Source organism: Octopus bimaculoides, chromosome 19 (assembly GCF_001194135.2).
Source record: "Octopus bimaculoides isolate UCB-OBI-ISO-001 chromosome 19, ASM119413v2, whole genome shotgun sequence".
Classification (NCBI taxonomy): Eukaryota; Metazoa; Mollusca; class Cephalopoda; order Octopoda; family Octopodidae; genus Octopus; species Octopus bimaculoides.
Window position 1 is genome coordinate 47,219,320 of NC_068999.1, and position 20,422 is coordinate 47,239,741.

The 20,422-nt window shown below is 36.2% G+C and overlaps 1 protein-coding gene across 5 annotated transcripts in view; it reads left to right on the forward strand.

Moving 5' to 3' along the window:
- Nucleotides 1–19,247, forward strand: part of LOC106877824 (cytochrome b5 reductase 4) — a 20,201-nt gene extending 954 nt beyond the window's left edge. Inside the window, exons 1-15 of one of the 5 annotated variants that reach the window (XM_014926849.2) lie at nt 837–1,054; nt 4,330–4,676; nt 5,763–5,863; nt 6,096–6,174; nt 7,256–7,306; nt 8,246–8,282; nt 9,623–9,774; nt 11,008–11,040; nt 11,561–11,674; nt 12,737–12,877; nt 14,705–14,857; nt 15,592–15,745; nt 16,731–16,817; nt 17,556–17,726; nt 18,423–19,247. In XM_014926849.2, the coding sequence (XP_014782335.1) occupies nt 4,406–4,676; nt 5,763–5,863; nt 6,096–6,174; nt 7,256–7,306; nt 8,246–8,282; nt 9,623–9,774; nt 11,008–11,040; nt 11,561–11,674; nt 12,737–12,877; nt 14,705–14,857; nt 15,592–15,745; nt 16,731–16,817; nt 17,556–17,726; nt 18,423–18,477 (1,599 nt within the window). In that variant the 5' untranslated portion in view covers nt 837–1,054; nt 4,330–4,405 and the 3' untranslated portion in view covers nt 18,478–19,247. Of the gene's footprint in view, nt 1–836; nt 1,055–2,380; nt 2,514–2,573; nt 3,149–3,381; nt 3,401–4,329; nt 4,677–5,762; nt 5,864–6,095; nt 6,175–7,255; nt 7,307–8,245; nt 8,283–9,622; nt 9,775–11,007; nt 11,041–11,560; nt 11,675–12,736; nt 12,878–14,704; nt 14,858–15,591; nt 15,746–16,730; nt 16,818–17,555; nt 17,727–18,422 lie in introns of those variants that run through there. The other 4 variants (XM_014926851.2, XM_014926850.2, XM_014926852.2 and 1 more) reach the window with 4 other exon arrangements.
- The last annotated feature ends 1,175 nt before the right edge of the window (nt 19,248–20,422 follow it).

Sequence of the window (20,422 nt, forward strand, 5' to 3'; positions counted from 1 at the left end):
ATTAAAAGTTTAAATTTTAAAAAATTATATGAACTTCATCAGTCAATCCTATTTAAATCTGTGATTTCTTTTAATTTCGCTTCACATAATGCTTGTTTATAAAAAAATAACTTGTGCAATCAGAAGTAAAACCTGTTTCTTTAGTGATCAATAACCTGCTTTCAGTAGATCTTATAATATTATCAGTTGACTTACTAATAACTACCAACATCACGGAAAGGTTTTCCACACGTTTTATTTAAATATGATGCTTGAATGGGTGTAATTCTATAGATTATTGATACCTGTATTATTGTCAGAGCCAGCTTGGGTCGTGTTACTGTCCCGTCTGGATACCCAACTTTTAAAGAGAAGTGCAGTCAATTGTATCAATAACAATGTACTGGTAATTGTTTTATCGACCCGGGGCGGGGACTAAAATTTGACGCTCGCCTTATTTGAACTCCTAATAATAAAACATTAAATTAGATACTAGAGCTGCCTACTAATTGATATTTCATTTTCAACTTCGTCTTACGAAATGTAAGAATCTGTTTCTCGTAATTTATTCCCAAAAGTCAAAAAGATGGTAATTATTAAAAGGCACTGATGTATAATTTTCTGTCAGTATATATATATATATATATATTAAAAATGGGGGAGGCCGGTTTATGGGATTACTTTAGGTTTCCCGTCCTTAAAGGGTTTAGCTTTATGGCGTATCGTCAGATCCCAAAACCTGTTGGCCCATAACCTCTTGAAAATATTTTGGTTAATGTTTACATAATATGGTTTATTTTTAATATTTAGAGAGAGAGAGAGAGAGAGATATCTTGAACGAATGTGAGCTTATGACAGCAGCTCTACTTGTTATGCTCGATATCTCATTAGGTACAAACACCGATTTTCTGGACACTGATTTTCCGGAACCTCTTATGTTCTGCACTAATTCACGAGTAGGAACTTCAAATTCCCGCGGCCGCTAGAATAGTTTACTGATACCTTGCGCAGTACAGAATTAATGAACATGTATCATTTATACTAATTTACAAATACCTGTATGCCATTTAATTACGTAAGTAAGCTTAATATTTGTTTAATTTTCAGTGTGACCACTCTGGGTTCGGAAAAATAAGTAAGCCTAATCCGGAATGGATTTGGAACCAAAGTTTCTGGGAAATCAATGTTGTTTCTCTACTAGATAATAAAAGTACACGTACTATAATATTAATTGTTACATTATTTGGCAAACGAAAGATCGCCTATTATTTCAGGTATTGCACAAGAGAAATGGATACTTTTGGTGTAAAAGTGTGACAATTATAAATCGTAAAAACAGATAAGGTCTGCCGTGCGATGATGAGGAAAAGATAGGGGTAGTATTTTGGGGGATAGAAATGACATCACGGGGAGAAAAGTTAGTAAAAATGTCACGTTTCATTTAAGTCCCTTAGATCGTAGGAGTAATTGTCAGTATGTGTCTTGTACACAACGACATCATTAATTAATGACATCACACGTGTAAAAAAATCTTTCATAAAAACAATGAAAGAAAAAGCGAAAACAACTGAAAAATGTGTTGATTTTTTCCGTCTTCTTCTGGATCCAATATTTTCGTTCTCGAGTTTAAATTAACATTTTAATTTTTAAATCACATTAGACTGTCACCTGCCTACTGCCAATCTTAGAGTGTCCCTGTTAGGGACTGCCCTCTCTTTTACTGATTCTGAGTGAAAAATAAATCCAAAAATTTGAATACAAAATTAAAATTTTAAAAAGTCCGGATTTTTATTTTAGGACGGTAGCATACCTACACAAGTGTGCTCCACCAACTTTGTTTCCTCGTAACTTTCAGAAACATCGATATTTTTAATGTTATTGCATGCGCAATCTTAGTAATATAAGGCTATTCTTTTGTAAGTTATCCTGGTGGTTGAAACAATTGGGAATGTGTATCCTATATGATGCTTGGACTCCTGTGTCATCTAAAAGCTTGGGCATTGAACAGTTGTCTAGGTTTAGGGACCCAATGCTGGTCTATGTATACTGTAGCTTACTGTCAATACGTATATACTATAGGACTAAAATGCTGTTAAGACGTTCCTGATGGACGCTAGGGAAACATGTATGTATCACATGTGATATATAGAGCAGCCTACTTTCTATCACACATAACAGTCTAGGTATTACAATGCATAGGCATAGTTATTTCGGTAAATTTTGGGAAGTACCGCCGCACGAGTTTCACTAAGAAAAAAAAATACCTCGGATTTTTTGCCTGGAATTAAGTACCCTCATCTCCTAATGTGCCGCAAACCCCTTATTTTTTTTTCGAAAAAAAAAAAAAAAAAAAAAGAGTGGGTGGGAAACGGATCCCGCCCCCATTCCGGAATCGTTGAAAAATTTTTTTACGTTGAATGAATTACGGTGATCGTCTAATATGCCACAAAATACTATTTTTGGTGCGGTAATTTCATCACCCCGTCACCTCCAGCATTTTACAGAAAAACGCTTTCGAGATTATGGATTACATGGTTCGTTATTAAATATGTATTTACTAGTTGACCCGATGTGGACCCGTTGAATATATGAGGCCCTCATTAGTACAACTACACATCAGCCTTCTTACAAAGTTTACATAACGGTCATACACCACCATATTTTCCACTGTTCATATATAACTGATACCATACACCATTTCAGTTATATATATATATATACATCCAACCTGGAATTATATCTCGAGTCATTCTGAGGTCTTGCAGTAGCAGTTAAGCTAAACTTTACTGATGAGGTCGAAACATGCTCCTGGAGTTATCCTCATATTTCCAAATATCAGACTTACTTCCCAATGTCCGCTATTTTTTCAGAAAGATTTCAGATTTGCCTCCCTTGTTTTTTGTTAATCCAATTTGTTATTTTGATAATGATTTTTCTTGACATTTCGTAGCTTATTACATCAAATATGTTTGTGCCCACTTTACTATTCAAATGACTGGAAAAGGTAATAAAGTTGGCCACCAGGAGGTAGCGAACAGTAGGGTGAGGGGTTCAAATAGAAGATGAGAGTCTTCAAATATTCAGAGTTGATGAATGAATCAACCTCTCCGGGCAGCTTGCCTGAACCAAACCAATTTTTTCCTGCCAGACGTTCTGACCAAGTGATGAGGTACGAACATCTGGCTTCCGTTTTAGTCACATTGGTCTTTTGCTAACTAAATATCTCTTTGCACATGCTATGACTACAGATGACAGCAGTAGTTCAGTAACTGAGTTGGTTGATCCTGGCTGTCGACGGTTTTTTTGTCTGTTCATCTGTTCAGCATCTAGTGATATTTGCCATTGATTTCATACGTTCAGTTACCATAGTAGTTCTCATCCACTATGCTGCATCCTGTGATTGCAACGTATCCTGGCTTAGGTAGGTTACATGCTAATTAACCTATAACAGGGATTGTGACAGGTGCTACTACTCAGAGTTAGAATAGACCTGGGAACAGTATTGTCTAAGAGGTTATTTAACACTCTTCATAACCCTGGGGCTCTGGAACCAAGACCCTACCATCAGATGCAGTTTAAACTCATACTAAGGACTGATGTATGAATCAATAAAATAATAGTTCATTAATGATTCGTTTAAAGTCATACTGAGGACAGGTGTATGAATTATTGAAATAATTATTAAAAACAGAACCAATAATGAAAATGAACATAAAAAAGAAATAAAATAAATTTTTATTTATTACACACTTTGAAAATGTTAACCCTTTTGCGTTCAAATTACTCTGCCAAATGTGAAGCTTATTTATTCATGTTGTTTTGAATTAATCATGTATTGTCTCATGGCTTTGAGATTTTGATGATGTTATTGTCTATTTTTAGAATGGCATTATAGGGTAGATGTTAGAGCTTAGATCAAGCCAGTTTGACCATAAAACAGGAGGTATATTTTGGCTGGATATGGCCATTTTAAACGCTACAGGGTTACAGCAACTATCTACAGTAAAGCTTGTCTGTCTTTATATTACTGGCATAAAAGACACACAGGCATGTTAGATGCACCTCACCCCAGTTTCAACAACACATATCCAGGAAAAAATTTTTTAGTACATTCAGGAACAAAATTAGCTTATGGAAGGTTCAACTTTGCATGTAGGGCCCAAAGTGAGGTATTTTTCTTTTCATTTGTTTTTTATTTTGGAAAATGTGCATCTTATATGCCATCATATATGGTATTTCTGCCACATGATGGTGTTTTACCCAATTTATTGTTGCCTAAACATTCGTTTTTCATTTATTTGGAACTATATTTTTCTTTTTCTTTGCTTTTATTTTAAATATTCTTTGCAGATAATTCAAACTGGGGTGTGGCAAGTCTCGATCAAGACCAGTTAGTCCTAACGGTGCAGGTAGAAATAATAGCTGCATGGACAAGTCAGTTGACAAACAGCAAGCTGCAAAGAACATGATTCCTCAGTTTCCTGCTGCCAATTCCCAGCAGCGTTCTTCATCATCTTCGATGTCTTCGGGTGGACGCAACAAAGTTGCTCTGAAGGAATGCCGATCTTTAATGGACTGGATACGCTTATCACGAAGTGGTGAAGACCTTACTGGAATCGGGGGAAAGGTAATTGATGTCACCCCAGAAGAACTGCGGAAACACAATACTGAGAATGATGCATGGATGGCTATAAGAGGTAAATATTTTTCCTTTAGTTTACCATTAATAAATTCCTTTGAAATACTCAACAAAGCTATATAAGTCATGTGTGTTTTCGCCCGTGATTTGATAAGCAGTGCCAAGTTTTACAATTCTGTAAATAATAATAATAATAATAATAATATTTTATAAGCTTAAAGCTTATAAGCAATCATTGGTTTTCTTTAATCAAGACATGTTGATTGCTAATGAGTTTTAAGCTCATAAAAAATTATCATATAAATCTGTTGTAACGTAATTTGTTATGTACAATAAATAAGATAACCAGACAACAGTAAAAACAACGCAATGGACTAACAAATCTCTTTACAAACCAACGAACAATATTCCTTGTGAATTGACCAACCGACACCTTCTGACTTCACTGCAAACTAACATGAACTTTACTTGATTCCAAACTCTGAATCTCACTTGGATTGTTACCATTTATACTTTACTCGGACCAGTCTATCTCTCACAAGGGGGCATCGTGACTCTCATCACAGCAAAATCATACTTGATAAATATTGGGTTCAAATTTTGGCACAGGGCTGGCAATTTCCCGAGAGTGGGGTTGTCAGTTCTATTGACCCCCAGTGCTCAACTGGTACTTATTTTGTTGACCCCACCCAAAAAGAATAAAAGGCAGAGTCAGCATCAGTGGAATTTGAACTCAGAATGTAAAGATGGACAAAATGTGAGTAAGCATTTTGCCCGGCATGCTAACAATTCTGCCAGCTCACTGCCTTGTTCATATAATTAATATTGGTCTCAAAATTTTGCACAAGGCCAGCAATTTCGTGGGTGGGGGAGGGGATAATTTGACTATATTGATCCCAGTGCTCAACTGGTACTTATTTTATCAACCCCGAAAGGATGAAAGGTAAAATGATGATGATGATGATGCAACTCCATACCCCTTATATTGTGTTCGTATGTAACATTACATACAAGATGAAGGAAACTGGACTTCACTGTGTAAATGGTTTGGCTCATTGTTTGTTTTTTATTTTGATGTTCGCCATTTTATGTACATAATACAAAAGATCACTGACATTTATGAATAGTTTATGATTTCTTTCAGGTAGAGTATATAATGTCACACCATATATGGAGTATCATCCTGGAGGTATTGCTGAGTTAATGCGTGGTGTCGGTAAAGATGGAACCCAGCTGTTTGATGAGGTAAAAACATTTAATTTCTTTTGTCGCTTTAAAAGATTCAAGCATTTTTGCTTCAACTCTTTAACCCTTTAGCATTTAAACTGGCCATATCCGGCCAAAATATTCTACCTGTTTTGTCTTCAAGCTGGCATTTTTCTCCACTAAGTTCTTTAAAAAAATGAACATTAATTCATTTTGTAGTATCTGAGAAAAGTGAATGTTCTTCGTTTCATCTGTGATTCTATTTATTTAGATCCATCGTTGGGTTAATGTCAATTCTATGCTTGAGAAGTGTTACATTGGACAGTTGAAGAGTGAACAGATCTTTGAAAGTAAGTGTTGTTTTATGCATTTCTTTTAATACATAATTTTAGGTGGGTAGGGAGTAGAATAAAGTACCAGGCAAATACTGAATTTCAATATTTCTTATTTGAAACCATTATTGTTATTATTATTATTATTATTATTGAGTGAGAGAGCAGTGCATGCCATCAAAGTGACACTGGGGTAGAATATATGAAGCCCAGTATACCCATCATGACTACCCATTTGATAAGGGTACACCAGGCACATGCATCACAACCCTGTATATGCAACATGGTGATCTCATAGCAAGATAAACAGTGCTCGACCTTGCAGGTGGGCCTAATTAGAATTTTCTTCAGGTTGAGTTGCTCATCTCGCTCAAAAGGTCCCTGAATAAGGGACTTTTTAAAGATGTTGAACAAAGATGTTTAAAGATGTTGAGCAAAGATGTTTAAAGATGTTGAGCAATGTTTAAAGATGTTGAACAAAACACAGATGTTTTCAAAGGTAAATAATCCAAACCCCCAAAGAATTCCTCTCAATACATGGCTATGATGCTCCCCCACTACTTCTGCTCGTGATCAGAGATGCACATATCGTCAGCCACGAAGGGACATGCTCAACTGGTTAAGGTCAAACAACTGACAAGCAAATCTGTGGTATTGAGCAGAATATTTGCTGTAGTCCATCTTTTTATACCAAGACAAAACAATGTACATGATAACACTTCCATTCAGTTAAGGTCAGAAGCCATGAGAGCCACTGCCTGGTACTGCATCAGGGCATTTATTCTTATTTTTGTTACTATTATTATTATTGAGGTTAAGGTGGCGAGCTGGCAGAATTGTCAGCTCGTTAAGCAAAATGCTTAGCGGTATTTCACCTGCTTTTACATTCTGAGTTTAAATTCCGCCGAGGTCGACTTTGCCCCAGTGTGTTTTGGCTTGGTTTCTATGGCTGGATGCCCTTCCTAATGTCAACCACTCTACAGAATATACTGGGTGTCTTTTCTGTACCATCAACATGGATGCCAGGCAGTTCTTACGATTATAATGAATAAACATGTCACACAAATTATAATATGTTTCTCTTATTTCCATTTTTCAGAGAAAAATTTCAGTTCAAGACTAAACTTTCCCACTCCTGTGTTACCTCCAGGTAAAAAAATTATAAATTTTGGTATCAGATTTTTAAAAGTATTTTTAAGAAGGTCTTTCTGTTTTTTTAAAAAAATTTTTTTATTGAGGACAAAGGTAGCAAGCTGGCAGAATCATTAGCTCATTGGGCAATATGCTTAGCAGCATTTCATCTGCCTTTATGTTCTGAGTTTGAACACCGCCAAGGTTGACTTAGCCTTTCATCCTTTCGGGGGTCGTTAAAATAAACACCAGTTGAGCACTGGGGTCGATGTAATCGACTTACTTCCTCCCCAAACTTGCTGGCCTTGTGTCAAAATTTGAAATCATTATTTTTTTTTTCTTTTAATTGTTTTAGTCGTCTGACTGGGGCCATGCTGGAGCACTGCCTTTTAGTCAAAGAAATCGACTGCTGGACTTATTCTTTGTAAGTCTGGTACTTATTCTATCAGTCTCTTCTGGTGAGCTGGTAGGTTACGGAGACGTAAACACACCAACATCAGTTGTCAAGCGATGGTGAGGGCAGTGACAAACACAAACACACACACACACACATAAATATATACATATATATACATATATATATATATATATATATATATATATATATATATATATATATATATATATATATATATATATATATATATATGACAGGCTTCTTTCAGTTTCCATCTACCAAATCCACTCACAAGGTTTTGGTTGGCTTGAAGCTATAGTAGAAGACACTTGCCCAAGGTACCACACGGTGGGACTGAACCTAGAACCACATGGTTGGGAACCAAGCTTTTTACCACACAGCCACTCATGCGTCTGTAACAATTGTTCATTTGACTTGGTAAGATGAAAAATTATTTGATTTATGAATGTAACAGTTTCATCTTTATACTGGTACATTACTAATTATTTTCTACTCACTACTATTATAATTAATTATTATAATATGTTTTTTTATTATCAGTTTTTAAAGAACCGCCTGCCACTAGCAAACAACCAAGGTAAGTCCAATAGATCTTTGATTCCAATAGTTATAGAGTTAAACCCTTAATATTATAGCTGAATAAAGGCAGTGAGCAGCCAGAATCCTTACTGCACCAGACAAAATACTTAACAGTCACTGAGATCAGTTTTGTCTTTCATCCTTTTGGGGCTCATTAAAATAAGTACCAGTTGAGCATTGGGGTCGATGAAATTCACTCACACTTCCCCTCAAAATTGTTTGCCTTATGCCAAAATTAGAAAAATATTGTATTTGAATATTACAGAAAATTAAAGTACAGATTGTGATTAGTTACAAATATACAGTGGAGCCTGGTGCAATCCTCTGGTTTACCAGCTCCTGTCAAACCATCCAATCCATGCCAGCTTGGAAGATGGATGTTAAATGATGATGATAACCGTGGGAAAACTAGCATTAATTTCTCTTAGTCCTTTGTTTTAAATTCAAGCCATTTATTTCTATATGCAGTTGTAATCATCATCGTCGAATAATGTCCGCTTTCCATGCTAGCATGGGTTGGACGATTTGACTGAGGACTGGTGAACCAGAAGGCTACACCAGGCTCCAATCTGATTTGGCAGAGTTTCTACAGCTGGATGCCCTTCCTAATGCCAACCACTCCAAGAATGTAGTGGGTGCTTTTACGTGCCACCGGCACGAAGGCCAGTCAGGCGGTACTGGCAACGGCCACGCTCAAAATGGTGTATTTTACGTGCCACCTGCACAGGAGCCAGTCCAGCAGCACTGGCAACGATCTCGCTCGAATGTCTTTACATGTGCCAGGAAGGCGACGGTGCCATCACGATTAATATTTCTATAATATATGTATCAAAGTCTGCTGCACAGTGGCACCCATTTGATGTTCAGTTAATAGACATCATCAGCTATTCTCTGTACAATACAAATTTGTACGGATTTTATACAGGTTCATGTATTTCCCAGCATACAAGTTGATGTAGTATGTAGTCTAAACATTCAAACATAATCACCATCTTTCCAAATTCAACTGCATTTCACATGGAACTCTTGTGCCTATGAAGTCATCGTGGTGTATAAGTCGACCTGCTTCTTTTGGCTGTAAATTTTGGTCTGAAGAATTTGACTTGTACGTCAGAAAATATGGTAATTCACTGATTATCTCAGAGATTATCTGGAAAGATGATTGGGGAGTTTTGTTTTTGTTAATGTTCTCTTAATAATCCCCTTTGTGGACTGATTTCTACTGATTTTAGTTGATAAAATAGTTGTGGTATTCTTTTTAGTTTGTTTCTTTCAATTATATTAATGTTACTGAATCTATTTAATTTATTGATTACAATATTGTAAATCTATTTTCAGTTCTGATTGGTTCCAGAGTGAAACCTCAGTTACAGTAGTTCTCTATACACATTGCACTTCTATGAAATCAGAATATGTTATTGTTGATCGTAATGATAATGACTTACATCTTTATACATTTATTAAACCAAAAATGTTTAAAATGCACATCAGTAAGTACAATTTTAACCAATCTCATAGAAAATGAAAACTTTAGACTATTGAATTTAGTTTTGAAAATTTTATTTCATAAGACAGTCATAAGTGATAATTCCTGTTTGGGGTTATAAATTTTGAGAAAGCATGCATACATGTAGTATATATGGGAGGGTGAGTAGCAGAGAGGTGGAAACAAAGGAATGTGTAAGGAAATTGTAGAGTGCAAGGAAGGAGCAAACCAAGACAAACCATGACCCTCGCAAGTGTGAGCAGATAGAAGATCAACTTATGTGAAGGCAGGAACTAATTATTTTCTAACACTTTCATTCTTTCTTGATAATTGGTTATTAGCATACTGTTGGTTAAAACAAAATTGTCTACCCCATCTGCTGAAGAAAAACAGGAAAAACAAAACATTCCATGAATGTCTTCTAAACTAACTTCATATGTTTAATTTTATTAATTTTTACCTTGGGTTATGTCATGCTGGTAATTTCAAATAAGGATGAAACGGTACTATACGTGGTTGCATATGATGAGAAAATTTAAGATCTTTGTAATGAGGAGAGGAAAAAAGTTAAATGTATATATTCTTTGCATCTTCTTTGTTACTCTTAGATTTAAAATTCTAACTTATAATAATTTAGTAGGGATTATCTCCATTACAACAACTACTGCCAGGGCACATCATGTGTTCAAATAAAATCATTTTTTGAAATCACCAAAAAGAAATTATTATTTTTAGAGAGAGAAAGTGATGTGCAAGAAGAATGAATGATTTTCTATACTGATAGCATGTGTGTACATCATTGATTTTAGTTAACTAAATATTATCACTTCAAAAGCTAATATTTTAAACATTAGGGATGAAACCTTCTCTCTCTGCATATATAAGCATTGTTTCACACTCTGAAATTTCAAAGAAGATCCCTCCCCACCCACCTTTACCAGGTTTTCTTCTCTGAACATGGACATTAACTGTATGCATAAAAGGCATAAAAGACACATACCCTCATGCCGGTCTCCTTCAGCACATAGATATACAAGCATCATACATGTCCAGGACATTACATGATATCCACAAACTTATCATGCAACAAACTCATAATTTTTTATTCCCATAAACTAGACTTGATGTCAAAATATGTGTGAGATACATGAAACTCCAAACACAAACAAAATCCATAATGATGGTCGAGGCAACATTTAGTGAGTATTTATTAATCTTTGCTTTATTTATATTTTAGATTTAACAGAAGAAATTACATCTACTTACAAAGGTTTGTGAATTTTTAATTTATAGTTTTATTTTTTTTGTCCCTGTTAAAATGATTAGAGGGGACACAAGGCCAATAAAATTTAATTGGAGTAGTTTGGGGGGAATTCATTATAAAATGTTATTGTTGGTACAGGTGTGGCTGTGCAGTAAGAAGTTTACTTCCCAAGCTCATGGTTCCAGGTTCAGTCCTTCTGTGCAGCACCTTGGGCAAATGTCTTCTGCTCAGGCCTCAGGGACTTATGTAAACAGGAGTAGACATTGTAAGCTTTGTTTGGCAGAGAAGACATGTATCCTAAAAAACTCACTTGACTTGGGAACCTTTTTAAACTCAAGGGAAGAAGTGTTTAGCCAATGCCCACAATCTTGGAACCACCCAGATGTTGAATAAAACAACTACATCTCCTTCCTAGAACACCACCACAGATGGAGCTGGAATTTTAGATAAATCAACAATAGCAGCATCTTAGAACACCACAAATCCTCATGGAGTATCTAAATGGAAAATGGGTTTGTCGTTTCAGTGACAGTGATGCAGTCAGGAGCTGTTCAAATTGTTCTTAAGAAAGAAAATCCTTTAATTCATTGGCCTTCATTAGGAGAAATCCTTGAACAAAATTTCACAAAGACTCACCCAGGTCAGTTTGTTTTACATTGTTTTGTTTCAATTTATTATTATTTTTAATTCATCATCATCATATGTCCATTTTCTATGCTGGCATGAGTTAGACGGTTTGACAAGAGTTGGTCAGCTGAAGAGCTGCCCAGGCTCTATGCCTGCTTTGGCATGATACTGTGGCTGGATGCCCTTCCTAATGCCAACTACCTTACAGAGTGTACTGGGTGCTTTTACTCAGCACCGGCATGGGTGCATTTACACGACACTGGCATCCATGAGCCCAAACTTTCTTGTCATTTAATGTTTGGTTTTCCATGCTTATATATGTATGTGTGTGTTACTGTTTCCTTGCCTTGACTTCATGTGATAACTGTAAATGAATGTTCCTGTCATGTCCTTTGTTTCCAATCTTCAATGAAAAACATGTCGGGTCATGGAGAAATATTACCTTGCTTGGAAATAGGTGAGGATTTACGACAAGAAGTGCATCTAACTGTAAAAAGAAAATCCACCTCAGCAAATTCTGTCTGACCCATGCAAGCATGGAAAAGTGGATGTTAAAATGATGAGGATGATTAAATATTCGTATTATTTATCTTAACAATAATTAAAAATAAGATTCTTTAAATTAATTTATAAAAGTGTGGCTGTGTGGTAAGAAGCTTGCTTTCCAGCCACATGGTTCTGGGTTCAGTCCCACTGCATGGCATCTTTGGCAATTGTCTTCTATGATACCCTCATATCGACTAAAGCCTTGTGAGTGGATTTGGTAGACCAAAACTGAAAGAAGTCTATCGTAGATATATATTTGTGTGTGTCTGTCCCAACTGGTGTTGGTGTGTTTATGTTCCCATAACTTAGCAGTGCAGCAAAAGAGAACGATAGAATAAGTACCAGGCTTCAAAAAAAAGTACTGGGATCGATTCGTTCAATTCAAAAGTCTTCAAGGTGACGCCCCAACATGGCCACAGACTAATGGGTGAAACAAGAAGTAAAAGATAAGAGATAAGATATTTAAAATGTAAAAATTTAAAAAATGTATTTTTTTTTTTCCCTAAAATAATTTTTATATGTGTTTCAGAAACTCTTTCAAGAGATTGTATCATAGACACAGTGAAGCAATTAACACATGACACTAAATTATTCCGAATATCATTACCAGAAGGTTGTTTAATGACTGTACCAATTGGATTTCATTTACGCGTTTATCACACAATTTCAGGTAAGTCAGCTTTTTGACGTTAATGATAGGCTTGAATTAATGACTGCAGCAATACAAGTCAGCTTCTTCTGTCCCTGTATCTTTCTTTTGTATTGCTCTGTATTATACCCAACTTTTGTTGAGGTGGTGGTGGTGTCTTATGGGTACTTGGTGACCTCACTCATGCTGGTGCCACATAAAAACCACCCAGTACATTCTGTGAAGGGCATCCAGCTGTAGAAAACATGCTAAAGCTGACATTGGAACTTGGTGCAACTGTCTGACCCTTTCATTTTATATTTATATTGAACCGTCCAATCCATGCCAGTGTGGAAAACGAAATGTTAACGATGGTGATGGTGATGGAACATCTCAAAAAAAGCCATTATATGATGATGATGATCATCATCATTTAACATCCGTTTTCTATGCTGGCATGTGTTGGATGGTTTGACAAGGCGCTGGCAAACCAGAGAGCTGCACCAGGCTCCATGTCTGTTTTGACATGGTTTCTATGGCTGGATGCCCTTCCTAATGTGTGTTTTTACACAGCACTGGCACAGGTATGTTTACATGGCGCCAGCATGGGTGCTTTTTATGTGGCACCAGAATTCGCAAGCAGATGATTCATTGGCAGAAGAAATGACAAAAATGCATGCTTGTCATAATTTTCAGGGAAGTGCAAACGTATACACAGACACATATATGTGCATACACACACACACATACTCACATAAATTTACATCAAAAAGATCAAAGGTCTTTCCCAAGCCATAGGCCCTAAGGCTGGTTTCCAAGACTCTGGAGTATACGTATCCTTGCCTCCTTGGGCAGGATGTTGGTCCATTGCAGAGTTACTCACTTTTGCCACCTGAGTAGACTGGAACAATGTGAAATGAAGTGTTTTGCTCAAGAACACAAAGTATCACCCCCAGTCCAGGAATCGAAACCGCAATCTTACAGTCATGAATGCAACACCCTAACCACTAAGCCATGCACTTTCACATATATGTACAAACACTTACACATACACAGAAATATATATCTGACTGGCTCCTGGGCCAGTGATACGTAAAAAGCACCATTCAAGCATGGTCGTTCCCAGTGTCCCCTGACTGGCTCCTGTGCCAGTGGCACATAAAAGCATCCACTACATCTTCGGAGTTGTTGGCTTTAGGAAGGGCATCCAGCTGTAGAAACCTTACCAAATCAGATTGGAGCCTGGTGCAGCCTCCTGGCTTGCCAGTCCTCAGTCAAACCGTCCAACCCATGCCAGCATGGAAAGCAGACGTTAAACGATGATGATGATGATATTTGAAAGTCTATGAGAATTACTTAATACAGTTTTGAAGTGTAAAGGTGATTTTTTTTTTGTTTTTTTTTAAAAACAATCTTATGAAATCTTTTATCAGTATGTTACGTTTTTCAGAAGAATTTTTTACTAGTGTGTGACCACTTTCAATTAACCATTACAAACACACATGCTATGCACCTATATATACAGGTAGACGTAGGTATGCACATACCTGTACGTATATATGCATATACTCATTTATTATTTGTTATATATTTACATATACACACGCTAATACACGACTTATAATACCCAATCCTGTTCATACAACGACTGTGGCAAACTAGTCGGCATACAGCACTTACTCGGTATTACCTGTATCCTCCTGGGTTTGGTTAAATCCAATACCCTCCTCAACCTTATATATATATATATTCACATAAATGTAAAAGGCTTCTTTTTGTTTTGGTTGTAATATTAAATGTCTTTGTTTTGTAAATTATCTTGAATATGAAACAAAATTCTTCATTATTTTTTTTTATCTTGTCCATCAGATACGGAACTATATCGACAATACACGTTAGTGCTACCATCAATGCAAGCTGAGGATCAGGATATGGCTTCAGACCAAGGCCATTTTCTATATCTCATGATAAAGATATACGAGCAGGGAGCATTAACGTCCTGGATCAATACACTAAAAAGTGGTCAGTTGGTTTTTGAGTTTCAAAACAAAAGTTCTTACACATTTACGCAAGATTCAAGCAAGCAACAAAGAAACCATTCTTTTTCATTTGAATATAAGTTACATATATTAACAGGCATCATTCTTTCCCCCCTCTCTCTCTCTTTCTCCCCCCCCCCTCTCCTACACACACACACACGCATCTTTAGATGATTTCTTAAACTCTTTTATTTTCTTAACATTGTTATAGGCGCAGGCATGGCTGTGTGGTAAGAAGCATGCCTCCCAACCACAGGGTTTCAGTCCCACTGCGTGGCACTTTGGGCAAGTGTCTCCTTCTATAGCCTTGAGCCGAGCAAAGCCCTGTGAGTGGATTTGGTAGATAGAAACTGAAATCTCCACCAACAACAACAACACTACTACCATCACTGCTGCTGCTACTACTACTACTACAGCTACCACTACTACTAAAACTGCCACCACCACTACTACATCATCATCAAGGGTGGCATCATCATAACCACAACCTGTAACATTTTTGCAAAATTTTTCTAGAATAAATTAATAGCAAATTTGGATTCAGCATCAAAAATTACATCTATATGATACATTAAAAAAATATTTTAAAGTTAATTGTAAACAGTGACAAAAACCAGAAAGATCCTTGGAGTTTTGTTCAGTGTAAGGGAGTTTGTCAAGTAAATAAGACTTGAAATTTTTTTGCATTTTTGATTCCCTATATTCTTTATTTTCTAGGTAGCTCCATTAAATTAAGTTTGTTTGAAGGAAACTTTGATGAAACAAGACTTGAGAAATGCAGCCATTTAATCCTGTTTGCTGCAGGAACTGGTATAACACCAATGATCAGGCTTATCTATTATGCCTTAAATGACCCAAAGAAAAATATCAGGTAAAATCCATCTTCCAAGTTTAATGTTCAACTGAATCGTTTATTGATATTTAAAATTCATTGGTATAGCTGTAAGGTAAGAAGTTTGCTTCCTGAGTACAAAGCTTTTAGTTCAATCCCACTGCATGACACCTCGGGCACATGTCTTCTTCTATAGTGCCGGGTCTTCTTCTGTAGCCTTGTCAATGAATTTGCAAGATGGAAACAGTGTCAAAACTTGTTCATCATCACCATCATCATCATGTCCCTTTTTCCATACTGGCATGAGTTGGATGGCTCAGCACGACTTGACAAGCTAGAGAGCTGTGTTGAGCTTTAATGTCTACTTTGGCATAGCTTCTACTGCTGGATGCCTTTCCTAACACCAATCACTTCACAGAGTGTAATGGATATTGTTTTTTTTTTGTGTTACCAGCACTGGTGAAATCTCTAAGTACCTGCAAATAAGGAAAAGCGATAGAAAACTCCAGCTAAGTCACAAGTATTTACTCACAATCAACTTTTATTTCTTGTCTTACAAATTTTCAGTGTGGCCACCACCTGCAGCATGGGCAACATCAAGGCAATAAGAGAATTCCTCCCAGATGCATATCAGCATATAACAAGCCACTGTGTTCTTCTTTGGCTGTCTAGTTGAATGCTTTATCGAAGTTTTTCCATTTCCCTTCTATGTCAATATCTTCTGGAATTGCCTCAAGCATTCTTTAGTTTCATAATGAACTTGCTTTTGATATGTTGATATGCATCTGGAAAGAATTCTCTTATCACACTGATGTTGCTCATGCTGCAGGTGGTGGCCACATTGAACACTTGTAAGACAGGAAATAAAAGTTGATTGTGAGTAAATACTTGTGACTTATCTGGAGGTTTCTATTTCTTTTCCTTATTAAAATATTGCATAATGAAATCAGTTCATTCTTTTTGAATAACATCGTATACCATTTTTGGTTTTTATGCTATTTTCATTTCCATTTTATCTTTGTAGATGTGTTAACTTAATTTTCTTTAATAAAACACAAGAAGATATTATATGGCGAGAAGAGTTCAATAAACTATCAAATCAAGATGAAAGGTAATTCAATATTTTTCATAAATATCAATTTATTCATTTAGTGTAACTCATCAATTTTTCTGTATTAGCTTTAATACAATTTTGTTTATCAGTTTATTTGAAGTTTCACCATTTCTCATTAACTTAGCAAAGACAGTGATAGTTTCTTCATACCTGAAGAACATGCGGAAGAGTGGTACCAACCTCAAGTGTTTTTGTAAACTGATCCTTGACACTGCAACATTTTCTGCCTGCACTTTGTAATTTTAAAGTGAGAGTTAATCCATGTAATCTGGTCCGACTCTTTACCCTTGGAGGTCTGACCACAGTGTTTCAGTGGGCTAAGATGGTTGCAGTGACCAACAAGCTGTAGGTTTTACATTGGAGTGGCCTTCCCCTAAATTAATTGTTTTACAGAACTAATTGTGCTGCTCAAGATTATACAAATTACCATATGAATTGGGTGCAGTCATTGTTGTTGGTGTAGAGGAGGTACATGGCTACTCACATTTAGGGGAAGGTGAGAATTGAAACAGTAGTAACTACAAAAAGGTAAATAGTGGTGGAGAGGTACCCACTTTCAGAACTTCACAGTCACAAACAACCCAACAACTCATTTCTATTCAATTTCAATTAACTGCTGATTTTCATTACCACTAATATATATATATATATATATATACATAAAATCCTTGTCTGAATTTGTACTGGTTCATATTTTAATCATGTTGCATTTATTGGGTCTTTTTTTTTCTTCAGATTTCAGGTAAAATATGTATTATCACAGCCTGATAGTCAATGGTCTAGTCCTGTTGGTCATTTAAATGAAGAGTTGGCTAATCAGCATATACCTCCATTTACTTCACTTGTTGATCAGAATATGTTAATCTGCGCCTGTGGTCCTTCACCATTCACTGCAAATACTATGAGGTAAATACCTTTGTTGAAATCACCTTCTTAATCATCATCAGTATTCTCAATCAAGTTTCTAGTAATATATGGCTTAGGTCAGGCATGGGAAACCATTTTTGAAAAGTGAGCTACATGAAACATGGCTCATCATCATGGAGGTCACATGATTAAAAAGAAAAATGAAATTTGAGGTTGATTTTCCATTGCTGTGCCATTCAGAAAGTTCCATGGGCTGCAGTTTGCCCCTGACTGGGTTAGATTAATTGTTAATGGATAAGCAGAAGTTCAAAGTTTGTAATTGATACAATTATTTCCACCTAGGACCTCTCACACCTAAATGAACCCAGTGGTTCCCAACCATTTTTTTACCTATTTTACTCAGATGGATCCCAATTGCCATTTGATGTTTAAAAAAAGTCCTATTATATTTTTAGAGTTAAATATTAGAAATTGTATAAAGAATTGTTAAGATTCTATGTATTGTGTGTTGTAGGAATATAACCAACTTATTGCTCACAAACTTTAACACCAAAATCTCATACAAACCCTGTTTGAGAACCACTACCCTTCACCAACCCATGTAGAGCATTTATTTATTACAGTTCCTTTAACGAGTCTCAACCACATTGATTAAATCTAGTTAATTTTGTCATATTTTAACTCTTATCATCCCAGGCATTTTTCTAATAAAAGTTTTTATTTGTATATTTCCAGATTAGCGAGATTACAAGGATACGGTGACCAACATATACATCCATTTTTAGGATAATCCAGCATTTTTCATCTTGAACAAACAGACACTCTCACTCCGTGTAATTGTTGTTTTTCCTCATTTAACCCCAGTATGGCGTCCATAATTGTTGTAACATGCGTACAGTCGCTCATAAAATACAGAACAATTACTCCATGTTGACATCAAAATGATGTTCCGAAGACAAAAGAAGGGAGAAGAGAAAAAACACCATTCCAGTGCCAACAATTGTTTTATGAGCATAGATTTCATAGGGCTGTAGTCTTTACCAGGGGATGAAGTGGGGTTAGAGGTATTGTAGGCATTGAATTTGCTGCCTGTTACTAAGATAAATCATATTTTCAGGTTTAATTATATATTTACTAACATCTTAATTGAAAGGCCATTCATAACAGCTTGGTACAAAGTGAGCGAATGCATGCAGTTGCTTCACCTGCTAGAAATAGCAGTAAAATCTCACTGAAATCACACCCTACTACCCTAATCGAAGAAAGGACACAGTGAATGATGTAATTCCAGTTACATTACAAATAAAAAAATGGCAGATGGTGTTGGACTGTCTTTCACCATTGGGTTGTTTAGTCATGTTTGACATATGAGAACAGCATGCAGCAGTTAAAATGATATTCCTTCTGTAAATTTGCTGTGATTAATCTCATTGTTATAGTGTGTGTGTGTGTGTGAGAGAGAGAGAGAGAGAGAACATCGGACTGTTAATAAATATTATAAACAGAATTAATGATGTAATATTTTGATTCCAAAATTAAATCCTCAGTTATTTAAGTCTTTCTTTCATATTTGGGTTGGCTAATTATTTTTTTTACATCAAGGCACACAGTGCACATGACTGTGCACTGAGAAGTATGCTTTTCAGCCACATGGTTCTGAGTTCAGTCCCACTGTGTGGCACCTTGGACAAGTGTTTTCCTCTATAGCTCTATTCTGACCAAGCATTGTGAGTGAATTTGGTAGATTGAAGCTGAAAGAAGCAGGCGGGGCTGCACGGTAAGATAGGTGCTGGCATGCCTGTGTGGTAAGAAGTTTGCTTCCCAACCACATTGTTCTAGGTTCAGTCCCACTGCATGGTACCTTGGGCAAGTGCCTTCTACTATAGCCTCAGGCCAACCAAAGCCTTGTGAGTGAATTTGGTAGAAGAAACTGAAAGAAGCCTGTTGAAATGACTTTCTCAGCTTATCAAACTTTAATGTAGGAAAAATTTACAATCTTCTATGTTAATAAACCATTATTGTTCCTGAAGGGTTTTTTTATACCTTCTATGGACAGCTCGAAGCTTACTAACTTCCTACACCTTGATGCTTGGATCTTACCTGTACACACACACACACACACACACACACATATATTGTATGCGTATCCATGAGCATGCATGTGTGTGTATGTGTGTGCAGTTTCATGTACATTTGTCGTAACAAACAAAAGAAAATATATGCAACACATAATGTATTAATGTTCAATGTATTTGGCTGAAAATCACCTGAATCATTGCTCTGAGAGATTCAGCAAATGGTTCAAATATTTGTATTTGTGCAGAGATATGTATTCAGATAATATATAAATATATATATATGTAAATCATAATGAAGATAATGATGATGATGATGATGATAATGATTATATATCTACATATATATATATATATATGTAGGTTGCCCCTGGGAGCTCCTCTATGCTGATGACTTTGCCCTAATTACGGAGTCACTATCAGAACTAGAGGAGAAGTTTCAGGTGTGGAAGCAAGGTCTAGAATTGAAGGGCCTTAGAGTCAACCTAGCTAAAACCAAAATCCTAATAAGTAGGAAGGTAGATAAAACACAAACCCCTTCAGGTAGATGGCCCTGCTCAGTATGTAGAAAAGGAGTAGGTAGTAACTCTATAAGATGTACCCGGTGCAAGCTATGGACACATAAGAGGTGCAGCAACATCAAAGGCAGGTTAACTAGCA